Below are 24,647 nucleotides of genomic sequence, written 5' to 3' on the forward strand. Positions count from 1 at the left end.
GTCTCACCTCAGCCGGTGAAAGGCTGAAGCGCCGTGTGACATACCGGGCTAAGGGAAGTAGGAAGTAGACAGCTCGGCCGACCGATCAGCTGTTGCGTAGCTCCGAGAGAATGTAGGAAGGTGAGTAAAAGTTTGTTTTCTCTTTTTTTGCAGCCCGGGCAGGATGGAATAGGGAAAGTCTGCACCGGATATCTCATTTAATAATGGCTCTCTGTGCTCAGAAGCCCCCAGGACTTAACTGTAGAACAGGATAGGAAGACCCACCAGTAATCATACACAAGCTCGTATGAAATGAAAAATAATAAGAGCCACGAGTCACAAGGATGACTGAAGCCGAATGGCAGTAGTGGTGTCTGGAATAACCGTAGAATAAAAAAGAAAGGATCCCAGCACTCTTGAATATAATGCGTCTTTTCTATTTTATTTAGGCATTCAAATTGCAGCACATAAACGCAGGCCCGGGGTCACGTAACTAGTTACGCGAACCCCGGGCCTGCGTTTATTTGCTGAAATTTGAATGCCTAAATAAAATAGAAAAGAAGCATTATATTCAAGAGTGCCGGGATCCTTTCTTTGTCTTCTACGGTTGTATCTTATCCACAGGCACCAGATATTTCCGCAGTGCCAACCAACGCTGGTTACTGCGGTGTCTGGAATAAATGAGCAGCCACTCACAGAGTTTGGCAGTAGCAGACACGAGCTGGATAAGTGAATAGTGATTCAGACAGAAGGACAATAAATGATGGGAGTTGTAGTACGCATATGTTGGCCAAATCGAACATACAGAAAACACTAGCTAGTGGAAGGCAGAGGGGGTCAAATGAGGAGTCGGCTACACCAACCAAATAGAACAGGGAGCGCAGAGACATTGGCTCAGATTTAGGGTATCTTCACATGTAGCTAATTCACAGTAGATTTTGATACCATTGACTAAAGGGGTACTCCGCCCCTAGACATCTTATCCCCTATCCAAAGGATAGGGGATAAGATGTCTGATCGCGGGGGTCCAGCCGCTGGGGACCCCCATGATTTCGGCTCCGGCACCCCAGACACCCGGGTGCACGGAGCGAACTTCGCGGCCATGCCCCCTCAATTGAAGTCTATGGGAGGCGGCGTGACGGCAGTCACGCCCCCTCCCATAGACTTGCATTGAGGGGGCATGGCCGTGACATCACAAGCCTCGGACGCTGCACCCGACGCTCTAAACGAACCCCGGGTGCAGCATGGAGACCGCGAGGATCCCCAGAGGTGGAACCCACCGCGATTAGACATCCAAAGGATAGGGGATAAGAAGTCTAGAGGTGGAGTACCCCTTTAATGGGTCCGCGAAAAATCCTCAAATCAGCCATTAGTGCGGATTTTCCGTGGACCCATTTAAGTCAATGGTATCAAAACCCGCAGCGGATCAGTTACATCTGAACGTACCCTTGCTATTCCTACTCTGACAGTTTACTATGTGCATTTGTGACACAATTTTGGTGCACGTGTGTTGAAATTTTGGCAAATTGCGATACCTAATATGAACAAACCCGAACAATCGCACAACTTGCATTTTTAACCCAATAAATCTGGCATGTTTTTGGCAAAAATACTACAGATTTATCAATGGAACCTGAAAAAAAAAAAAATTAATAAAAAAAAAAGCTAAATGTATTTAATTTTTTTGACACAAATGTCAAGGTTTTACCAGAAGAGGAATGTTGGCGATAATTTGCGGCCCGTTATGAGTAATGAATACAAATTAATAATAGCAAACTTCAGTGTCGCTCACCACACCGGTCTAATCCACCACACCCGCGCACGGACACGCCGGTCTCGCCCTCGGCCCAAAGCAAAGAAAAGGATTGTCCAGCGCAAGGCTTGCGGATAAAAGCTTCTTCTTTATTGGAAAATTCACAGAGATCACTCGACAGAGGACAATGTCTAAAGACATTGTCCTCTGTCGAGTGATCTCTGTGAATTTTCCAATAAAGAAGAAGCTTTTATCCGCTGGACAATCCTTTTCTTCTAAAAATTAATAATGGAGTATGGAAAATACAGAGTCTACAGAATGTTTTCCAGTGCAGATAGTCCTCCCGTACGTCGGTCGTTTTTGAAAAGTCTACCGTGCAGCGCGCGATGGTGGATTTGTCACCCTTCGATCACAGGTCTCTGCTAACAAGCTTCCGTGGCAGCTTTCTCTCAGACGCTATTGAGGCCCAGGAGGTGCCTGATAAATAAGGGAGGAGGCGGCAGCATTAATTTGCACCTCTCCAGACAGAAGCTACGTGTGCATCCTCACACCTCAGACAATGTTACTAGGATGTACGCCTTCTCCCACCATGACAGCACGCGCTGCACCGGGGCTGACAGATGAGAAACATTCGCTCATACACTTCCTTTCTTGCACATTGTTAAAAAAATAATAAAAAAATAAAAATAAAAAAAACACTAACAAAGAACAAACCTGCCGGAGAAAGCGCATACTGTCTATGCATGTTGTCGAAAGAGTGAAAGCTGCCACGTCCCTCAAACAGCTATGAAAAACATTGCTGGTTGAACAGCGCTGCGTAGTAACAACGAAAGCAGCCGCCATCTTTGATGTGAGCGTCATAACCTATGGGTGATGCCAGGGCAAAGATGGTGCTCACGGTAGCACACAAAACTGACACGGTATGCACATGGCAACGCATGGTATACGGCAAGAGCAAGGTAGTGGAACTAAAACTAAGGCTTGGTTCACACTGCTGTCGTACTCCGGTATATGTCGTGCACCATCGGCCCATCCATTAGAACAACGGAAGTTAGGATGGGCCGACAGAGCTCCATGAAAAAATATTTCTAATGTACTTTGTTTAAAAAAAAAAGAAGTTTTCTATGTTTTATTCAGGTTTACAAAAGTTGTCACTAGGTGTCTCCCTACTTGTCCAGAGCACATTTCCCCCACCCCTATCTCTTGCACAGACTTTGGAATCCCGCTGGCCTGGCAGAAGTCTAAAATCAGGAAATGCTGAGGGGGGTGAGCGCAGCCTTAGCCAATCATAGCTCATCTCACATTGAACTGCTCTGGGCTGTGTGTAGCAGAGTGAGGGAGGAAGTACTCCCCTGTATGGCTTCAGATGATGTCACGTCTGATGGGGAACACCCCTTCCCAGTCTGGGAATATGACTGAGCAGAAAATACAGAGCGATATCAAGGTAGAAAACAAAAACATAATGGGTGGTTTTTCATGATGGGGGCAGTGACCTGGAAGTCAACCGATGTATGCCAAAGAAGTCACTTTTATTCCATGCTGGAGGGTTACAGCGGTTCGGGTCGGGGAGAGGGAGGAATCTTGAGCTCAGCCGAGCTCGTGGAACGCCGGTTCCGTTTCGCGGGTGGTCCGTAAGGGTATGTTCACACTGCGGAATCTCCGAGAGCTGAATTCAGCGAGTGGAGATTCCATCTGGCGGCCACCGCTGAAAATACTTCGCCGGTAGGACCGTGTGGCACTGTGCCGTCACCACTGATCAAGATGCGGTAAGTATCATTTTGATCAGTATCACCCGCACTACAAGCCTCTATGACAGGTTAGTGTGGGTGATACTGATGACAGATTTCCTTTAATAATCACTTCCTGATTGGTGGATGGCGCCAAACACCCAATTATTTCCTTACTTTCCTGAACGCAAACAAAAGGGTTCTGCATGCAAATCTTACCCTTGGTTGGATTTGAACTCAGGCCTTGAAAACCTGTGCAAGGCCCTTGTGTCCCACTAATGCCAAAGTAAGTGTGTGTGGGGATAAGGACGGTAACCAAGTGAGTAGAGCAATAAGACCACCAGTTTTGTAGAACAAATGATACAGTATGAACCAACAAAGGATGGAACATTATCTTGTCTTATTTTAATTATAATAATAAGAATAATAACAAAGTCCAAGGTGGATATGACAGAATACGATGTCCCAGTGGGTGATGAGGCATAAAATACTATGTGAAGTGATGCGCGAGGCTGGATCGGCACCCTCTGAGCCAAAAACTCCAGTGACACTAATACACAGTGATTATTTACAGCAATTCAGGAAAAGCTGGCAGACCTCCGACAGTCGCGTGATGTCACGGTGAGCGTGCTCCTGCCCGGTACATAGGATATTAACACTCTCATTAACGCTCATGAATATTTATATCACTCAAGGAGCCTTTATTCTGCAAACAAGACATATCTATGAGCATCGGTTCTGCTGTTTACTTTACTACGGATCCCATTGACTTAATTGGGGTCTGTCGGGGATCCGGTATTTTATTCCAGTTAAAGGGGTACTCCACTGAAAAACATTTTTATTTAAATTTTTATTTTTTTATTGACTGGTGCCAGAAAGCTAAAACAGATTTGTGAATTACTTCTATATACAAAATCTTAATCCTTCCAGTACTTATCAGCTGCTGTATTTTTCACAAGAAGTTATTTTATTTTTGAATTTCCTTTCTGTCTGATCACATTGCTCTCTGCTGACACCTCTGTCCATGTCAGGAACTGTCCAGAGCAGGAGCAAATCCCCATAGCAAACCTCTCCTGCTCTGGACAGTTCCTGACATGGACAGAGGAGGCAGCAGAGAGCATTGTGGTCAGACTGGGAAGAACTATACAACTTCCTGTGGAGCGGAGCATACAGCAGCTAATAAGTACTGGAAGGATTAAGATTTTTTAATAGAAGTAATTTACAAATCTTTATAACTTTCTGGCACCAGTTGATTTAAAAAAAAAAAAAAAATAGGAGATCCATTCTAACAAACTGGCCGACGGACCGACATTCACCAGAGAACAACATTTGAACGAGCCTCTAGGCTAAGTTCGCCTGGCAGAATTTTCGTGCGGAATTCCACAAAAAATATTTGGCACGGAAATACCGCTGCAGCAGAATCCCACGGATTTTAATGGGATTCTGCTGCACTGTGCATACGGTGGAAACATCTGCCGCAGAAATCCCGATTCTGATGTCTGCAGAAAGAATAGACTTGTCTATTCTTTCTGCAGATTTGACTCGGAAATGCATTGCCGTCTATGAGAGCAGTCCTAGTGCCCGCTGGAACATTCAAACATCCCGAATATCCATCCGTGTTTTCTGGGACAGACATTCCGCACATTTTCGGCCGTGTGAACCCGGTCTAAGTCTTCTCCAGGCAAAAGCCCGGTGAGTTAAAGCGGTACCCCGCCCCTAGACATCTTATCCTCTATCTAAAGGATAGGGGATAAGATGTCTGATCGCGGGGGTCCTGCCGATGTGGACCCCCACAATCTCTGCTGTGGCACCCCAGATATCTGGTGCATGGAGTGGCGATGCGGGGCGAAGGCTCGTGATGTCATGGCCATGTATGCCGTCACGCCCCCTCCCACAGACTTACATTGAGGGGGCGTGGCCATGACGTCACGAGCAGGCTGTGATGTCACGAGCCTCTGGCGCTGCACCCGACGCGCTAAATGAACACCGGGTGCAGCAGGAAGATTGCGGGGGTCCCGCTGCTGGATAAGGGATAAGATGTCTAGGGGCGGAGTACCACGGGTCAGCACAAGGGAGAAATGGCCCCATATGCCATGAGGTCCTCCCACCACAAAGCACACCACTCGCTGAAGGACTCCGACTGTACAGTAGAAAGCGTGCAGCTACAAATCGGGAGCTTATTTTCTCCTAGCAGAGAAGTTAACTTGACCCATTTCCTACAAGACATATCTGATTTCCCGAGAGCCGAGCAGCATCGTAGTTTGAGAAGATTTCTGATTCCTGTGTTTGATCCAGGTCTGATCTCCTGACTCTGCACCGAGTCTCCGGCACTTGAACCGGATTGTTGACCCTGAATCCGTGCCACCTGCCACAACCCTTCTGCCTGTTCCCGACTATGCCATCTGCCGCCCGCCCACGACCTACACCAGTACCTAGACCCGCCTTTCCCTGACTCCTCGGAGTCACACGCCAATGTACCCTGCACCAATGGGCCAGTCGCTACCCACACTTGAATACAGGGATAGGTCGGCCGTGGAATCTGCGGTGGTGCACGAGGTAGGGTAAAGCCACAGGTAGAAGAAAGAGGATACCCAGCACTCACCAGTAATGCACAGTGAAGATTTTTTTTTTACTATAGTGTAGTACAAGGACGCGTTTCGGCATGGGAGCTGTCTGCCGATTCTGCCATAGTGTAGTACAAGGATGCGTTTCGGTGTGGGGGCCTTCCTCAGCTGTCTGCCTACGACAGACAGCTGAGGAAGGCTCCCACGCCGAAACGCCTCCTTGTACTACACTATGGCAGAATAAATCTTCACTGTGCGTTACTGGTGAGTGCTACCCACTGCTACCCACATTTGGACCACTCTTGAGAAGCATCCCAGTGCCATCTAGTAGCCAAGTCCAACTTCTATATCCCATAGCGGGATAAATGGTGAAAACCAAGGAGTTTGGCCCAAAGTCAAAAGCGTTGGGTAGCACAGCAAGTCCACAACCATTGGTTGTGAGAAACACGTGCCCACACAGAACAATTTTTCCCTAGATTGACAACCAATTGGCGCTGTTGTTATCATGGTAGGTGAAACAGAATATAGTTCGTTAGACTAGTGCCACCTAGGGCACTTTATATGGTATATTAGAAAAGGGTAGGCAAAAGACAAAAGTTCCAGCATGGCCATGTTGCACAAAATCTTGCAAGTGTTCATTCCAAAACCACACACTAAATGACATAGTAGAACAGGAAGTGACACGTTTCGGGTGCAACTCACCCATAGTCGTACTTGAGTACTTAGTGCACATGACTAAGGGTAAAGTGCACCTGAAACGTGTCACTTCCCATTCCACTACTTCCTTTAGTTTATCCGTTTTGTAATAAACTTGTTAGATTCTATGCAACATTGCCACACTTGAATTTTTTGTCTTTTGTCTGCTGTTCCCGGGTGCCATCCTGTACTGTCTGGGCAGTGGCTGGGTTCTATCGGGTGAGCTGGAATTGCGTATTTAATTTGTACACTCAATGGAAAAGGGTGGCATCAAGAAGCCATGCTTATTTCTATTAAAGGCGATGGGTCACCAAATGTAATTATTTTTTATATTTTTTTTAGAGGTGAATATTTTAAAAAATACTTGCGTTACAAAATATGTCAAATTAAATAATAACTTGTTATATTTCTCACTGTTGACCAGCAGAGGGAGCTAACATGAGAAATCTGGTGAAGGCAAGCAACTTGTAGATTGACTACTGCAAAAGTGGCCTCGCCCGTCTACACCTTCCTTTTGGGTTTGTGTGAAAATGTAGAGGGGGAGGGGGTTTTGTAGTTTTTCAATTTCACTGTCTGCTCCATTTTGTTGGTGTCTCCACAGTGGTAAAGTACAGACAACCATATTACCCTTGCTTACTGTTTCCTGCTGCCAGATGCCTTTTGCCCACTGCCTCCCGCTGCCAGATGCCTCGTGCCTACTGCCTCCCACTGCCATACACCTCTTGCCCACTGCCTTCCGCTACTAGATGCCTCTTGCCCACTGCCAGACACCTCCTCTTGCCCACTGCCAGACAATGAAATAGACAAAACCCAATATACAAATGGCCATAGGACTAATTGTATATACACCAAATCCGGTAGAGCCTGAATATACCTGAAAGGCATCAACTGGGCACAAAGACCTAATACTAGGAGGTCAGTACTGAACGTTCCCTTCACAGAATAGTAATGAATACATCACACGCTGTATGGGGCACCCTCGCACATGAGCCTACCCCAAGGGACTCTACGCACCCTGATCTGTGCCCGGCACATCACATCCTGTAGCACTCCGAACAAAAGCCAGTCTAGACTATGAACCGCCTATTCTGGGACAGCTGCCCAAGTGTTTAAGTGAGCAAATTGCCCGACTAAATGTGTTCCCCTTCTCACATTCCCCGCAGATGGGCAGGTGGACCGAGCAACTTCACGAGAGCTTTAGCTTTGCCTGGAAAAAGTGTGAAATTGTGAATTACCAGGGATCGTGTTCAGCGGATCCTGTAATCCTCGATACCTTGTAGCATTATACCGCAAAATCCTAAAATGAGAAAGCTTAATTTATGCTAGAAATGGCAAAACTACTATAATATTTATTACATTTCTCTGATATATTTTCTATCATTGTTCACGTAAAGCAGGGGTCTCAAACTGTGGCCCTCCAGATGTTGCAAAACAAGTTGTGCAACATCTGGAGGGCCACAGTTTGAGACCACTGCACAAAAGGGATGACATGAGAGGGAAACCATGATTTACCTTTCAGGGACAGTGTGGGACCTCTGGAGAAGGCAGACAGGCTTTTGGCTGTCTGGTCATGCTGGGAGTTGTAGTTTTGCAACATCTGGAGGGCTATAGTTTGAGATCACTGACATAAAGGGGTTGTTTCACAAAGACCACTCCTTGCCCATACTTGCCACCATTGGAACATTTAAGCCGCATCTATGAGAATGCTAGTAAAATGTCTGGAATGCCACCAAATGTACCAATTTGCACAAATTCTGCCCGATGCCGATGGGATTGTAGCCAAGTTCATGGTATTATTGTCCAACCAAAAATGGGACTGTTGGCAAATGTGACTTAAATGGTACCTGTCACAGTCACTGGCAACAGGACATGTTTTAACAAGGGGTACACCACTTTTTTTTTTTTTTTGTTTAAATTAACTGGGGCCAGAAAGTTAAACAGATTTGTAAATGACTTCTATTTAAAAAATCTTAACCCTTCCAGTACGTATCAGCTGCTGTATAGTCCACAGGAAGTTTTTTTCTTTTTTAATTTCTTTTCTGTCTGACAACATTGCTCTCTGCTGACACCTCTGTCCATCTCAGGAACTGTCCAGAGTAGGAGCAAATCCCCATAGCAAACCTCTACTGCAGAGAGCACTGTGGTCAGACAGAAAGGAAATTCAAAAAGAAAAGAACTTCCTCTGGAACATACAGCAGCTGATAAGTACTGGAAGGGTTAAGATTTTTAAATAGAAGTAATTTACAAATCTGTTTAACTTTCTGTCACCAGTTGATTTAAAAACAAATGTTTTCCAGCAGAGTACCCATCTAAAGGAGTACTCCAGAATATGAAACCATGTCCGCTATCCTAAGGATAGGGGATACGTTTCAGATTACAGGGCTCCCCGCAATCTCCTGTACGTGGACCCTGGCAGGAAGTGCCTGGGGGCGTGTCTGACCACAGCATGACGCGGCGGCCAACACCCCCCCCAATACATCCCTATGGGAGAGACAGAGCGCTGCATTCGGCAGTCTCCGGCTCTGCCATAGAGATATATAGAGGGGCATGTCGGCAAGAGCTGGGGGCCTTGAAGAGGAGAGTTCGCCGGGGATAGGGGATACATTTTCATATCCAGGCGTTCTCCTTTAAAGACTGACGAAATCAGAGGTAGAACTTCCTGAATTCCCGTATACTTTGCATGGGACTTCCAGAAATAAGTCCTCTTCTTGAGTCAGTCTCTAAGCAAGTCTCGGGCTACAAGATTGCCCAGGAGCCCTAAGATGGTACCATTAACCTGACCTGTGGGTGGTGTGAATATGTCAGGGGGTCTCTACGAGCAACACTCCACAAAAAAGGGAGCACAAGCAATGAGCCCAATTGTTCTCGTATGGTACGGAGAGCCGATATCACAATAGGCCCTGAAATTAGATATATTAAATATACGACTTATACTGGTAGAACCAAAGAATAACGGCAGAGAAGTGAAAGAAAAACACCAGCACACGCGATGATGATAGATACCCTATACACGGACCAGCGGGAAGCCAAGCAGTAAAGCAGAGGTCCAGCAAGATTCTCTATTTCTCCATATAAAAATACATATTTCCTAACAGGTTTCGGTCACAAGGGACCTTAGTCACAGGGAGCCTTTGACTAAGGTCCTTTGCAAGCAAAATGCGTCTGGCATTTTAGCCTACTAAAGGCATGTATTTTAAAGGATATATATCATGTTGGATAGAGGCAAAATTTTAGATTGCGAGGGTTCTGACCGCCAGGACCTCCCCCCTGTACTGGGCACCAGCTCTCTCCGGGAACGAGACATGTCGACCCCTCCATATGTTTTTATGGCTCTCCTATAGAGATACACGTAGAGAGTGTGTTGGTCGCCGCTTCGTGCGGGGTCGACAAGCTCTGTTTCCGGGGAGAGCCAGTGCCCCCCGTACAGGAGGATCGCAGGGGGGTTTGACGGCTGGGACTCCTTGCGATCTCCTGTATGGGGCACCGGCTCTCTTGCTGGATAGGGGATAAGTTTTTGTACGCGATACTTCTCCCTTAATATTGAGAAACAAAGAATGAAGCTTCCTTCACCCACGCCGGACTTCTACTTTGCATGCATTCTGACTGTATACAGATAAATACATTCCACAAGAAGTATAAGTACCTAACAAAATAAAATGAAGCTCCGCCCTTGACATTTCGAACAAATGAACAAAGGAGGAAACAATACTGATATCATAAAAGACTGTTGCTACGTAACAGTCCCTTTAAAGGGGTACTCCACCAAAGGATAGGGGATAAGATGTCTGACCGTGAGTGGCCCGCCGCTGGGGATCCCTGCGATCTTGGCTGTGGCATCCCAGACATGCGGTGCATGGAGCGAACTTCATTCCCAGCTGGATGACTGGCAATGTGGGGCGGAGGCTCGTGGTGTCACGTCCACGCCCCACATGTGACATCACGGCCACGCCCCCTCAATGCAATTCTATGGGAGGGGGCGTGACGGCAGTCACGCCCCCTCCCATAGACTTGCATTGAGGGGCGTGGCCGTGACGTCACGAGCGGGGCGTGACCGTGACATAACGAGCCTCCGGCGCTGCCCCCTACGCTCTAAACGAATGCCGCGGGACCCCCGCGATCAGACATCTTATCCACTATCCTTTGGATAAGGCATAAGATGTCTAGGGGCAGAGTACCCCTTTAAGTGAGCAAACCTAGCGACCTACGGCTTGACTGGTCAAGAGGCTGTGCGGTCAAGCATAGTTTGCGCATTTGTACCGATCCCTCTCTGTAGTCCTCTTTTTCGCTACATTTTCCGTCACGAATCATAACGATCCAACCAATTGTGAAATCTCTGCGTAGACAATTTAGACATTTCCACTAGAAGGAATACATACAAATGGAGGAAAATAACATCAAAAAAATATCTATAAAAGAAAAGTGGTCATTTGTTTTCCATGGCAACCGGATTTTAAAGTACTACAAATGAGTGATAATAACAACACATTGCCATCCAATAGACGGAAAAGAAAAACAGATTTTCTACAATCATATGTTGACTAAATCGCACCAACTTATGCTACGGTACTTCTGCTGTAACAGCGGTCCTATTTATCGACACGCTTGTTCATTTTAGGCACTCGTCTCCATTCCTTTTATTTTTCATGCGAGCAGAGGAAGTGGTGTAGTTCTTTCCAGTCTGAGCACAGTGCTCTCTGCTGCCACTTCTGTCCTTGTAAGGAACTGTCCAGAGCAGGAGCAAATCCCCATAGCGAAGACCGTTCCCGACACGGACAGAGGTGGCAGCAGAGAGCACTGTGGTCAGACTGGAAAGAACTACAGTCTGAGGGTAGGCTGTATGCAGACCAAGCCCAAACATGGGTGTTTGGGGCATTTTAGGGGCAGGGCTTAATATTTAGGGAGGGGAAAAAATATTTACAAATAAAATGGTGCCAGAAAGCTTAACAGATTTGTAAATTACTTCTATATAAAAAAAAACTTAATCCTTTCAGTACTTATCAGCTGCTGTATGCTCCAGAGAAAGTTGTGTAGTTCTTTCCAGTCTGACCACAGTGCTCTCTGCTGACACCTCTGTCCGTGTCAGGAACTGTCCAGAGCAGGAGCAAATCCCCATAGCAAACCTCTCCTGCTCTGGACAGTTCCTGACACGGACAGAAGGTGTCAGCAGAGAGCATTGTGGTCAGACTGGGAAGAACTACACAACTTCCTGTGGAGCATACAGCAGCTGATAAGTACTGGAAAGATAAACATTTTTATATAGAAGCAATTTACAGATCTGTATAACTTTCTGCCACCAGTTAAAAGGGTACTCCGCCCCTAGACATCTTATCCCCTATCCAAAGGATAGGAGATAAGATGTCTGATTGCGGGATGTCTGATTCCATGCCCCCTCGTGATGTCACGCCACATCCCCTCAATGCAAGTCTATGGGAGGGGGCGTGGCGGCAGCCACGCCCCCTCCCATAGACTTGCATTGAGGGGACGTGGTGTGCCGTCTTGAGTGGGTGTGGCCCACTCAAAGCGTTCAAAACAAAATGTTCCGAACGCTGGGGCAGCAGAGTACCCCTTTAATTTGACATTTTCATTCCCTTGGAGTTCCCCTTTAAGTAAAATGTTGGGACCCTCCATTTACAACTGCTGCAAAACTAAAACTCGACCGCCATGATGCGGAGCTGAAATTTTGCAGTAGTTGGAGACTAACAGGTTGGGGGGGGGGACAGATCCAGAACGCGCCACAGCCGCAACTATTAATCTAACACAACGTTTTCACTTGGGGGAAGAGATACATTAGCGCACAATCCTACTTACCTTTTTTAATACACTGTCTAAAGTTTCCGGACGGCTGATATCGAAACAAATGAGTACAGCATCGGATTCGGGGTACGCCAGAGGACGGACATTGTCGTAATACGCTGAGCCTGCAAATGGAGAAACACATTAGCCGATTCCGTTCAGAGTCTTATCCCAGAGCGAACAGAGATTAGTAAATGTCTTCCTATCACTTACACATTATAATACTGCTATAAAACAGGGGGGAAAAAAACACATTAAAAAGGTCTTGTACTTGTGAGTAGAAATAAAAGCATTATGATAATCTCTCCGGCATATGGTGCCCGCGGTCCTTTATGCCGTGCTGCACATATTTGGGTTTTGCAGAATCACTTTTGGCCTTTTGGGTTTATCCCTATGTGCAGAGGACCCTCCTGTCCTCCCATAAGAGATCAATAAAGACAATTTCCAGCATATATATATATATATATATATATAAAGCTATGCAAAATAGGGTCTTTCCCTTTAAGGAAAGATTCTGCCATTCCCAGTCATGTTCTAAGGCTCTTTAAAGGGGGTACTCTGACATCAGGTATAAATAAATAAAAATGCTGCAAAAAAAATATAGCATTGCTTATCTATCCCCAGTTTGGAAGCCATTTATTTTGTGGGTCTGCATTCCTCTCCCCTACGATGGTTTCTCTGTCTCTCTATTTCCTGGTTGAGCGGTTTCTCAGTACTACAATTCCCAGAATTCATGACTTTCCCACAGATCATTATTGCAGCTCTCCTGCCAATTCCCCGCTTAGAGCTGCTGCAGAAAATGTCAGTAGACAGACCATTGCCCTGCAATCAGTAAAACTGCAGCACCTGCTTTATTCATTCCCTGTCTGCTCCTTTGCCTGTGGCTTTGCTGAGGACTTGACAGTAGTCCGTCACCACTCCTCATTCTTTCTAAATGTCCCAAAAAAAGAGATATATAATGTGGAGATGTGATGAAGGCTGGTCAGGGGTGGTGACATCACTAAAGGGGGGCGGGTGAACTCAGAGATAAGATTACAGCCACACCTTCTGAGACAGCAGAGAATGAGGAGTCATCTCGGGAGAGAGGGAGGAGCCTGGGAGCTGCTGAGACAACACCACACTGAGAATGAAAGAACTACACAACTTCCTGTCTAGGGTATTTCAAGACAAAAACATGCTGACGCCAGTACAATTTGTGATAACACTATATTAGTCAGTTGTTATACATCTTGGAGTGATAGATTTATTTAAAGGGGTACTCCACCCCTAGACATCTTATCCCCTATCCAAAAGGATAGGAGATAAGATGTTTGATTGCGATATCGGCTGCGGCACCCCAGACATCCGGTGCACGGAGCGAACTTCGCTCCGTGCACCGGATGTCTGGGGTGCCGCAGCAGATCCTTTGGATAGGGGATAAGATGTGTAGGGGTGGAGTACCCCCTTTAAATATAATTTGCTGATAACGGAATACCCCTTTAAGGAGTCAAACACTAACTCGCAGGAATTCTGCCTCCAATAAGTGGCATCAGAGAGCAAGCCCTTTTGCCTCCTGGGAGAGAACTACTTTGCATATATTTTTTCCCAAAATTTCCAGTGAAGCATGAACGGCCTCCGGAGGCCAATCTGAAGGCAAAACTTAACCCCTTCAGCACACAGATGTCCTCATTTGCCATGTAGGTAACATTCCTGCTAGTTTCTTAGGTACAATGCCTAGATATCGGACCCTCTCTAGCCCAATGTTGACTATAACTAGAAAGAGCACCACCCTCATCCATGGGCTGTATCTGGCATTGCAGCTCATCCCCATTTAAAGGGGTACTCCAGAAAGCTCCAGAAAGTTAAACAGATTTGTAAATTACTTCAATATAAAAATCTTAATCCTTCCAGTACTTATCAGCTGCTGTATACTACAGAGGAAGTTTAGTTGTTTCTTTCTGTCTGACCACAGTGCTCTCTGCTGACACCTCTGTCCATGTCAGGAACTGTCCAGAGTAGGAGTAAATGCCCATAGCAAACCTCTCCTGCTCCGGACAGTTCCTGAGACAGACAGAGGTGTCAGCAGAGAGCACTGTGGTCAGACAGAAAAGAACAACTCTACTTCCTCTTTAGTATACAGCAGCTGATAAGTGCTGGAGGGATTAAGATTTTTTTAATAGAAGTAATTTACAAATCTGTTTAACTTTCTGGAGCCAGTTGATATGAAAAAAAATTTTTTCACAGGAGTTCCCCTTTAAGCGAATGGTAATATCAGACTATGGGAACATTCAACCCCCTCCATCGTGGACAGATTTCAGTGACCATCTATAAAACTATCAATGTCCATTGCTAACAGTCAGGATTCTGAAGAAACATTAATGTAAATCGATGCAGCCAATAAATCCACCAGTAACTAATACAGTGAAATAGACTATAGACTGGAGTCAATGCCGGTCTACAGCTCACTGGCAAAAAGTCAATTCGGTCACGGAGAGTCGGTGATTGTTATTCCCAGTGTTTTGCGCGGTGTGCCTTCAGACTGGAGACTCTCATGCTTCACATTATACGCCGGATCGGTAAACGCTTCTCTCTCTTTGTGTATCAGAGCAGTCCGCAATACACGAAAAAAACAAAACACAAAAAAAACAAAACGTGAAGACAGGATATAAAAAGGAAACAAAAATATAAGGCGAGTCAAGCTGGAACGTGTGATTTAAACACTGGTTATAAAACTCACGACAATGTTTTAGCGACAATATATGTGCGAAACTATACATTAAGATTTAGTGTTACAGAAGCACAAAACACTGCGCGTTGTACCCAGAGTAGCCATATCCTCGGAGCTAAAGGGCCATACGTTATCTACGGGCATTAGTGCAGAATGACTACACGGCCATTGTAGCGCTCTCGTTCCTGGGGCACAGACAGGATAGATACAGAACCTCCATGTATACTATGTTTAGTATCATTGCTTTTTGATAGTATTTGCCAGTTGTCACAGTGAATAGGGGACGACTATGCCAATTTATAAGACCCATCTGCTATTAATGCCTAGTGCCCGACTCACCCCAATGAACAGTGCCCAACCTTCTCCCAATACACAGTGTCTGACTTTGCCCCCCATGCACATTGCCAGACATTCCCCTCCAATGCACAGTGCCTGACTCCCCCCAATGCAGTGGCCGACACTCCGAAAATGCACAGTGCCCGATACTTCCATTCCCAATGCACAAAGCCCTACCACCCCCCCCCCCATGCACAGTGCAAGACTTACTCCCCTATGCATTGTGCCTGACTTTTTCACCGACACACAGTACACAGCTTTCCCCAAATACACAGTTCCTGAATTTACCCCATGCAATGTCAGACTGCCCCACCCCCAATGCACAGCACCTGACTCCCCCTAATGCACAGTGGCCGACACTTCCCCTGACCCCCCCCCCCACTCCCCTCAATGCACAGTGCCCAACACTCCCCCCCCCCCCCCCCATGCAGTGCCCAACTTTTCCCAAATACAGTTTATAAATTTCCCCTATGCAATGTCAGACTGCCCCACCCCCAATGCACAGTGCACAACTTCCCCCCCCCCAAATGTACAGTGCCTGACTTCCCAATGAAGACTGCCCTCCCCCTCAATACACAGTGCAAGACAACCAACCCCCATGACATCATCTGAATTCATACAGAGGAGAACTTCTTCCCTCACTCTGCTACACACAGCCCAGAGCAGTTCAGTGTGAGATGAGATATGATTGGCTAAGGCTGCATCCTCAGGTTTTTCTTGCTATTTGTCCCCTCCTATCGAGTGCCTCTTTTCCAAATCGTGGTGACACATGATGGAAAACACTGAGCTGACACTTTTCATAACTGGAATTTGGCTGCAAGCACCAATCTCCAAAAGAGAGAAAAATAAGTTTTGGTGCATCAAAGCATACCTGCGAAGTGTACACACAGACCGCGCCTTGTGTAATCACGAGTCAGCCCGAGCGATCAGGTCAGACGGGATGGCAGCCCGCCGGGAGGTTACATACCAACTTCTCATGCTGCGCAAACAGCAACAAGACCCACCAGACATACACGTCAAATCTAGACTGGATGACACCACCAATTCATCAACTCCATCACTGACACCCAGTCTGTACCTCTTGTCTGGAAAATGTCATTAAAGTGGTGCTCCGCCAGAAAACATCTTATCCCCTATCCAAAGGAAAGGGGATAAGAGGTCTAATCACCAGGGTCCCGCTGCTGGGGACGGCCGAGATCTCCGCTGCGGCACGCCAGTCTTCCGGGGCACGGAGCGAACTCCACTCCGTGCTGGATGACTGACGACTACAGCCGCCACCCCCCTTCCATTCATGTCTATGGGAGGAGGCGTGACGGCTTCAGACCTGTCAATCTGAAGAAGAGGTATGTACACCCCGAAACGCGTTATTGCTGCTTTGAACCAATAAACTTGAACTTTAATTCACTTCCATAACTTGGTTGTGAGAATCCTCTGAACACCTGAGCGCCTGCATGAAGGCCATCTTTTTCCTTGTCTTATCCATTTTCAATGGTGTCTTTGCTTATTATGCCCTCTCATTCCCAAGATATAGGAGAAATACCAAGATGGCCATGGCTTCCCTTGGTAAAATCAGCTGTTAGTGGAATAGGAGGCTGATCACCCCAGGTGCCGCGTTCTGAAGAGGGTAGTCAATAACGAAACAAAATAGTGGAGCCAAAATAAACTTTCGCACGTTCCTAAAGCAGCACAAAGGGACCTTTGAAAACGTGAGAAGGAAAAAAAAAATATATGATTGATATGGCTGTAACACATATTACAGTCGTTTTGCAATATGTCCCCCACTATGGGGGGAGAGTTATCATAACCTGCGTGGAGGAATAGTGGAGCAGTTACCCATAGCAACCAGACTGCTGCTTTCGTTTTCAATTAGGCCTGTGTAAAATGAAAGCAGCAAGCTGATAGGTTGCTATGGGAACAGCCCCACTCTTCTACACTCTTCTCCTAAAATCTTCCCTCTTTAAAATTTTCGGAAACTGTTCAGGACAAAGAGGGAAGATTTAACAAAACCTGTGAAGGAGGAGTGGGGCTGTTGCCCATAGCAACCTATCAGCTTGCGGCTTTCATTTTACACAGGCCTCGTTGAAAACGAAAGCAGCAGTCTGGTTGCTATGGGCAACTGCTCCACTATTCCTGCACGCAGGCTTTGATAAATCTTCCCTCTTTGTCCTAAACAGTTTCTGAAAGTTTTAATCGCTTTCTCTCGCACTGTTTACCTCATGTGGCGTCCGGCCCCCGCGGTCATCGCCATAAATTTCTATGGAGAGATTATTACATTGTGAACTTGCATGAGCAAGGTCCCTCATTACCTCTCCCGATGCCCCCGAGATATTACAGTAATAAAGATGGAGGCCATAAAAGTAATAACTGCTGTCACCTGAAGCATGGCGGCCATTTTGGAGATGATCAGAACAAGTGTTTTACAAGGTGCGTTACAGGGTTAATGGCCCGGAAAGTCACATCTGCCTCTTTCCTATATCCATAAGCTCAATGATGGTAAGTCTGGAGAGCAGGAGACAAGGTGCTAAATTATGTATGACCCCCGCATCAGGGCAGGGCGCGCCACGCAGGAGGTGACAGCTGCTGGGTGACACTAAGTGGCAAAACGCTCTGCAGACGAGCGCGTTTAGTAAGGACGGAAATGGAGGTAAAGGTCAAGGACTCGACTGAAAACTAAATAGGTCTTTAAATAGCATGAGAAAAATTCATACTGTAAAAAAGCAAAAAATAAAGCAAATTATATGTAATTACAAAAAGTACAAAAAAAAAAAAAATGCACGCGATATAACAACGCCCCCTGGAGGACAGTTTGGAGTGAAGTCCTGACAACCAGAACTGGGTTCTCACAAGTCCAGGATTCTCTAGGCCAATATTTCTCCATCCAGGGCGCCTCCAGCTGTTGCACAACTACAGCTCCCAGCATGTCCGGACAGACAACGGCTGGGAGTTGAACATACAACACGTTTCGAGCCATAAGCCTTGGACCTTCACGTACCGTATACTGAAGAGGTCCCCGTCCTCAAGTAGGGTTGCCACCTGGCTGGTATTTTAGCGGCACAGCCGGTATTTTAGCCACCCTGCGGGTATTTTTATATTAAAAAATATCGACAATGCAACGGCCGGTTTTTATCCAACCAATCCTCAAACTCTCGGAATGTTACCATATACTATACCAATGTTTCCCAACCAGAGTGCTGTCCTGGCATGCTGAGAGTTGTAGTTTTGCAACAGCTGGAGGCACCCCTGGTTGGGAAACACTGACCTATACTATATACTACTATATAGTCCAACATGCTGGGAGTTGTAGTTTTGCAACAGCTGGAGGCACCCTGGTTGGGAAACACTGACCTATACTATATACTACTATATAGTCCAACATGCTGGGAGTTGTAGTTTTGCATCAGCTGGAGGCACCCTGGTTGGGAAATCAAAATCAAAATAGAAATACAAAACCTAAAAAAAAAAAAAAGTTATGGGGTTATAGGGGTCAGAATAGGACAAAATATCCCTGCACATGTATCCTGTGATGTCACGCATATATAATTATGCAAATATGCATGGCCGGTATTTTTTTTGCAAGAAAGGTGGCGACCCTGTTCTCAAGGGTTACAGACAGTCCTGGATCCCTGTTCTATCCCAATGGTGGAACTGAAACCCCCCCCCCCTCCCCCCCTCCCAGGATGTTGGTGGTTCTTGAGGACTGGGTTGGGGACTAGTGGTCTACAGGATCCACCATTATAGTCAACGATGGTGGCGTGGAGCCCTTTCCCGTGCATTCCGATCACAGCCCCGTAGGGTTCTTCCTATCCCCCATTACACAAAGCTGAAGGAATAATTGTCGACACTGCGGAGTGTGAAGGTGCGAGGTGTGCGGAAAACCTGCGGCATCTGGAGAAACTCATTAACTCCTCAACAACCTCTTTGACACAGGAATGCAAAGTGAATGACAAGAGAACATCACCTCAGCAAACCCTGGAGGCCAATAATTACTTTATATACTACTCCCATAATGGTGTATCTTCTATGTAGAGCAGTGGTCTCAAAACTGGGGCCCTCCAGATGTTGTAAAACTAAGACTTCCAGCATGCCCGGACAGCCGTTGGCTGTCCAGGCATGCAGGAAGTTGTAGTTTTGCAACATCTGGGGATAGATATATAGATATATATATATATATATATATATATATATATATATATATATAGATAGATAGATAGATATAGTTGTGTATCAGTATGTGCTGGCCAACATCCATTTTTGTATTGCACATATGGGGGGAGTGGCTGGTAACTGACTAATCAGAGGCACATCCATAGTGTAGGGTCCGTCGCAGTGAGGTCACCTTATCATGGTGGGATGGTACACACTATTTGGCCAAATGGTAAGAGAAGCACCTAAATTTTTCAATATAGCATTTCATATTTCATATATATCTTTGTGCTAGCAGTGGTATATATATATATATATATAAAAATGTGTGTGTGCTCTGTATGTATATGTATACTGTATGTATATGTGTGTATGTCTGTGTATATATTTGTATGTATGTGTACTGTATGTATATGTGTGTATGTCTGTGTATATATTTGTATGTATGTGTACTGTATGTATATGTGTGTATGTCTGTGTATATATTTGTATGTATGTGTACTGTATGTATATGTGTGTATGTCTGTGTATATATTTGTATGTATTTATATTTCGATAAAACTTGGTCCCAATACTTATTTGTCAATTAAACATATAGTAGAGTTAAAGGGGTATTCCGGCCATAGACATCTTATCCCTATTCAAAGGATAGGGGAAGAGATGTCTGAGCGCGGGGAGCCTGCACCTCGGTGTTTCCGGGACTGGAGATGTAATGTCACGCCACGCCCTCTCCCATAGACATGAATGGAAGGGGTGTGGCATGACATCATGAGAGGGTGTGGTGTTACGTGACATCACATCTCCAGTCCCGGAGAATGCGTGTGCTGCACGGAGACCATGTGGGGTCCCAGCGGCGGGCCCTCCGCGATCAGACATCTTATCCCCTATCCTAAGGATAGGGGATAAGATGTCTATGGATGGAAAACCCCTTTATTACCTCGTGCAAAACAAGTTTTCCATGACAGCTCGTGAGATCATATTACTTTATTGCTCTACAGATGGAAAAACAACGGGAGACACTGACAATTTTTTCTTTTAATCTCTGAAGTTCCATGCAAGTCTATAGGACTTCCGGTACAGCTCCAGATCATGTTACTCTCAGGCTGCAGAGATTGCCCGGGAGTTCTAAACAACTTGCCGTTGGGCCAACGTCATGGTAAAGTATGATTTAACTGTCCAGCAGGCAGGTGCAGAGTACAGCTAGTAAGGGGCGGGACATGAGGAGGAGATAGGAGGGCAGGGACATGAGAACGGGATAAGAGGACAAAATACGCGGTTACGATAGGAGGACGGGATAAGGGAACGATATATGAAGTTAAGATGTGAAGTCGGGACATGTGGACAAGAGGGCGAGAAAGTTATTGTTGTTCTCCCTCTCCCACAAGGTTTAGTTAGGAAGACCGGGTAATGCCTGGTACTCCGCTAGCAATGGAATACATTTTTTTATTTAAATAAGAAAAAATTAAGATTAGGAAAAAAAAAAAAAAAAATATATATATATATAAATAAATAAAGACAACACAGTCCCTTTAAATTGTAAAAAAACAAAAACAAAATAATAAAAAAAAAACCTTCAAAAGTGTCCCCAGAGCTTTGGGAAAGGATTTCCTACTGCTAGAATTCATTCCACCTACCCGGTGCCATTTACGTGCGGCAGCGTCCCCCCCCCCCCCCCCCCATGTACCAGGCTTGGGGGGCATCTGCTACCTGTATACTGCCTTTAGCTACACCCCAGGATGAGAGGAGACGTGGAGCCAGGATACAGCCGTGTGAACGTGCCCTTCACTGTCACAGTAATATATGGAGGGAGGTCACGGGGCGCCCCAGGCTTTTCCCACAGACACTTTAATGATTTGTTTCTCCGATTTCAGACTCAGATTTCTACTTCCTAAATGACACAAAGACAACGGCTTATTCCAGAGACAACCGTGATGGCGGACGCCGACCTGATAACCGCACAGTACAATGCATCAGGGGCAAATCTACAACGTGCACTTGGACATGTTGGATATCAGCTGCTCGTGTTTTTTTGATCTTAGATAAGCTACTGCTGGAGGACTCTGGCAGCGGCTCACCCCTTCTCTTTCTATTGAGAATACGTGAACATTTGGCTGAGCAAGTACAAGTGTATGGAGGGATCAGGAGTGATAACTCATTGAAGGTGTACGGCCACCTTGAAGCTTATACAGCCGATGGCTGAACAAGGACCCCCATTGTGTCCTGCTGGTAGACACCTCTGGCCGCAGCTTATCCCTCAAGACAAAAAGGATCAAACATACTAATATCCAGCAGTACTCTTTGGTAGTAGGAAGTCCAATACATGTTTGACCCAAAAAGTATCAGCTCTATCTGTGTACTGCTGCAGCTATCTCTATGGGATCAGGATATATAGTAGTTCTACATCTCCCCTCCCAGCTCTATCTGTATACGGCTGCTACCTTTACGGGATCAGGATATATAGTATACACCTCTTCACCTCTATCTGCATACTACTGCTGCTGCTATCTCTATGGGATCAGGATTTATAGTAGTTATACACCTCCCCTCCAGCTCTATCTATATACTGCTGCTATCTCTATGGCAGTGTTTACCAACCAGGGTGCTTTCGGCTGGCCAGGCATGCTGTGAGTTGTAATTTTACAACAGCTGGAGGCACCCTGGTTGAGAAACACTGCTCTATGGGATCAGGATATACAGTAGTTATTCACCTTCCCTCCAGCTCTATCTGTATACTGCTGCTATCTCTTTGAGATAAGTGGCCCCATTCAGGAGATTGTGGATTCTGACGACTGTGTATAGGAAGTTCTTTCACTGGACAACCCCTTTAATGTCACAAACAAACCCAGCAGCAAGTGATCAGTTGCCCTTCGGCGCCACTGTAGGAGAAAATGAGCATTACACAGCTCCCCAAAAAATCTATGAACTGAACTGATGCTATAAAGTTAAAAACAGAATTATAAATGACTTCTATTAAAAAAAAAATCTTTATCCTTCCAGTAACTATTAGCAGCTGTATGCTACAGAGGAAATTCTTTTCTTTTCGATTTTTTTTTTGTCTTGTGCACAGTGCTCTCTGCTGACACCTCTGTCCGTGTCAGGAACTGTCCACAGCAGCATAGGTTTGCTATGAGGATTTTCTCCTGCTCTGGACAGTTCCTGATACAGGCATCAGGTGTCAGCAGAGAGCACTGTGGACAAGACAAAAAAAAAGAAATTCAAAAAGAAAAAAAGAATTTCCTCTGTAGCTTACAGCTGCTAATAGGTACTGGAAGGATAAAGATTTTTTTTTTATTTTTTTTTTTATAGAAGTAATTTATAAATCTGTTTAACTTTCTGACACCAGTTGATTTATTCCAGGAAAAAACTTTTTTGATATATCTCAACTGGCTCCAGAAAGTTAAACAGATTTGTAAATTACTTCTATTAAAAAAATCTTAATCCTTTCAGTACTTATGAGCTTCTGAAGTTAAGGTTGTTCTTTTCTGTCTAAGTGCTCTCTGATGACACGTGTGTCGGGAACCGTCCAGTTTAGAAGCAAATCCCCATAGCAAATTTCTTCCAAACTGGGCAGATCCCGAGACACGTGTCATCAGAGAGCACAGAAAAGAACAACCTTAACTTCAGAAGCTCATAAGTACTGAAAGGATTAATTAGTAATTTACAAATCTGTTTAACTTTCTGGAGCCAGTTGAAAATGAATATGTTTTCCACCGGAGTACCCCCATTATGCTGCTTGACGCCGGCGCATAAACGCACTCCTGCTGTTTGTTTTACATTTTAGTCGACTCCTTTACGTAACATAACTGCAGAACTTTAGCCATTTAAAATCCCTGTGCATACAGCGAGTCAAAAGGCGTCTGCCGGAAAGGATTTACTCCCTTTAATGTCAATAGATAACTGCTGAGATACCGACCTGCGGTGTGGATATACTGTATGGCGCCCAAGGTTTGGCAGCATTTAATTATTATGTAACGCCGTGAACCCTCATGTGACCCCAGCATCTACTGTTTCGCGTTCCCCGCACCTCCAGGGGGACACACAAGAAGACGCTATTTTGGCAGCTTTGTCTGACTTTGACAATGTCCGTCATAACCCTGGGAAATTTATCACGAAGCTGTAATGAACATATTGAAGTTTTCAGCAGAACACAAGACATATTGCCAGCGCGCCGTCGACATGGCCTTAGGGGCGAGACAAGCAGATGCCTATCTGTGCATAATGCGAGCAAAGAAAGAACGCCAAAACACGAAATCTCATTGTAATTACGGCCCGGGCCACCCTCCCGAAAACCCATAGTCACCATCTATAATAACAAGCAAACAGGAAAATACACAATATACTACTGACGCCGCGTCACTCGTATGGTGTAATCCTGGTGGGAACAAGAATGACGGAATTATCTATGACAAAGACGTGCGGCTCTTAGGAGAGTCTTGGCTTTTCCATAACTTATCAGGAAATGCAAACGCCAAAAGGCCATAGAAAGAGTAGGGAAAACTTCATTACAATAGCCATAAAGGGGTACTCCAGGAAAAAAACTTTTTCTCTTATATCAACTGGCTCCAGAAAGTTAAACAGATTTGTAAATTACTTCTATTAAAAAAACTTAATCCTTTCAATAATTATCAGCTGCTGAAGTTGAGTTGTTCTCTTCTGTCTGGCAACAGTGCTCTCTGCTGACATCTCTGCTTGTCTCGGGAACTGCACCGAGTAGAAGAGGTTTGCTATGGGGATTTGCTTCTAAACTGGGCGGTTCCCGAGACACCTGTCAGCAGAGAGCACTTAGATAGTAAAGAATAACTCAACTTCAGCAGCTCATAAGTACTGAAAGGATTAATATTTTTTAATAGAAGTAATTTAAAAATCTGGTTTTTTTTTATATATCAACTGGCTCCAGAAAGTTAAAGTTTTTTCCTGGATAACCCCTTTAAAGGGGTACTACGCCCCTA

The 24,647-nt window shown here is 45.4% G+C and overlaps 1 protein-coding gene across 1 annotated transcript in view; it reads right to left on the reverse strand.

Annotated features, from left to right (window-relative positions):
• Positions 1–24,647, reverse strand: part of RND2 (Rho family GTPase 2) — a 108,294-nt gene that overhangs the window by 22,278 nt on the left and 61,369 nt on the right. Inside the window, exon 3 of the mRNA XM_056548228.1 lies at positions 12,528–12,637. Coding sequence (XP_056404203.1) covers positions 12,528–12,637 — 110 coding nt within the window. The remainder of the gene's footprint in view (positions 1–12,527; positions 12,638–24,647) is intronic.

This window comes from Hyla sarda, chromosome 12 (genome assembly GCF_029499605.1).
Source record: "Hyla sarda isolate aHylSar1 chromosome 12, aHylSar1.hap1, whole genome shotgun sequence".
Classification (NCBI taxonomy): Eukaryota; Metazoa; Chordata; class Amphibia; order Anura; family Hylidae; genus Hyla; species Hyla sarda.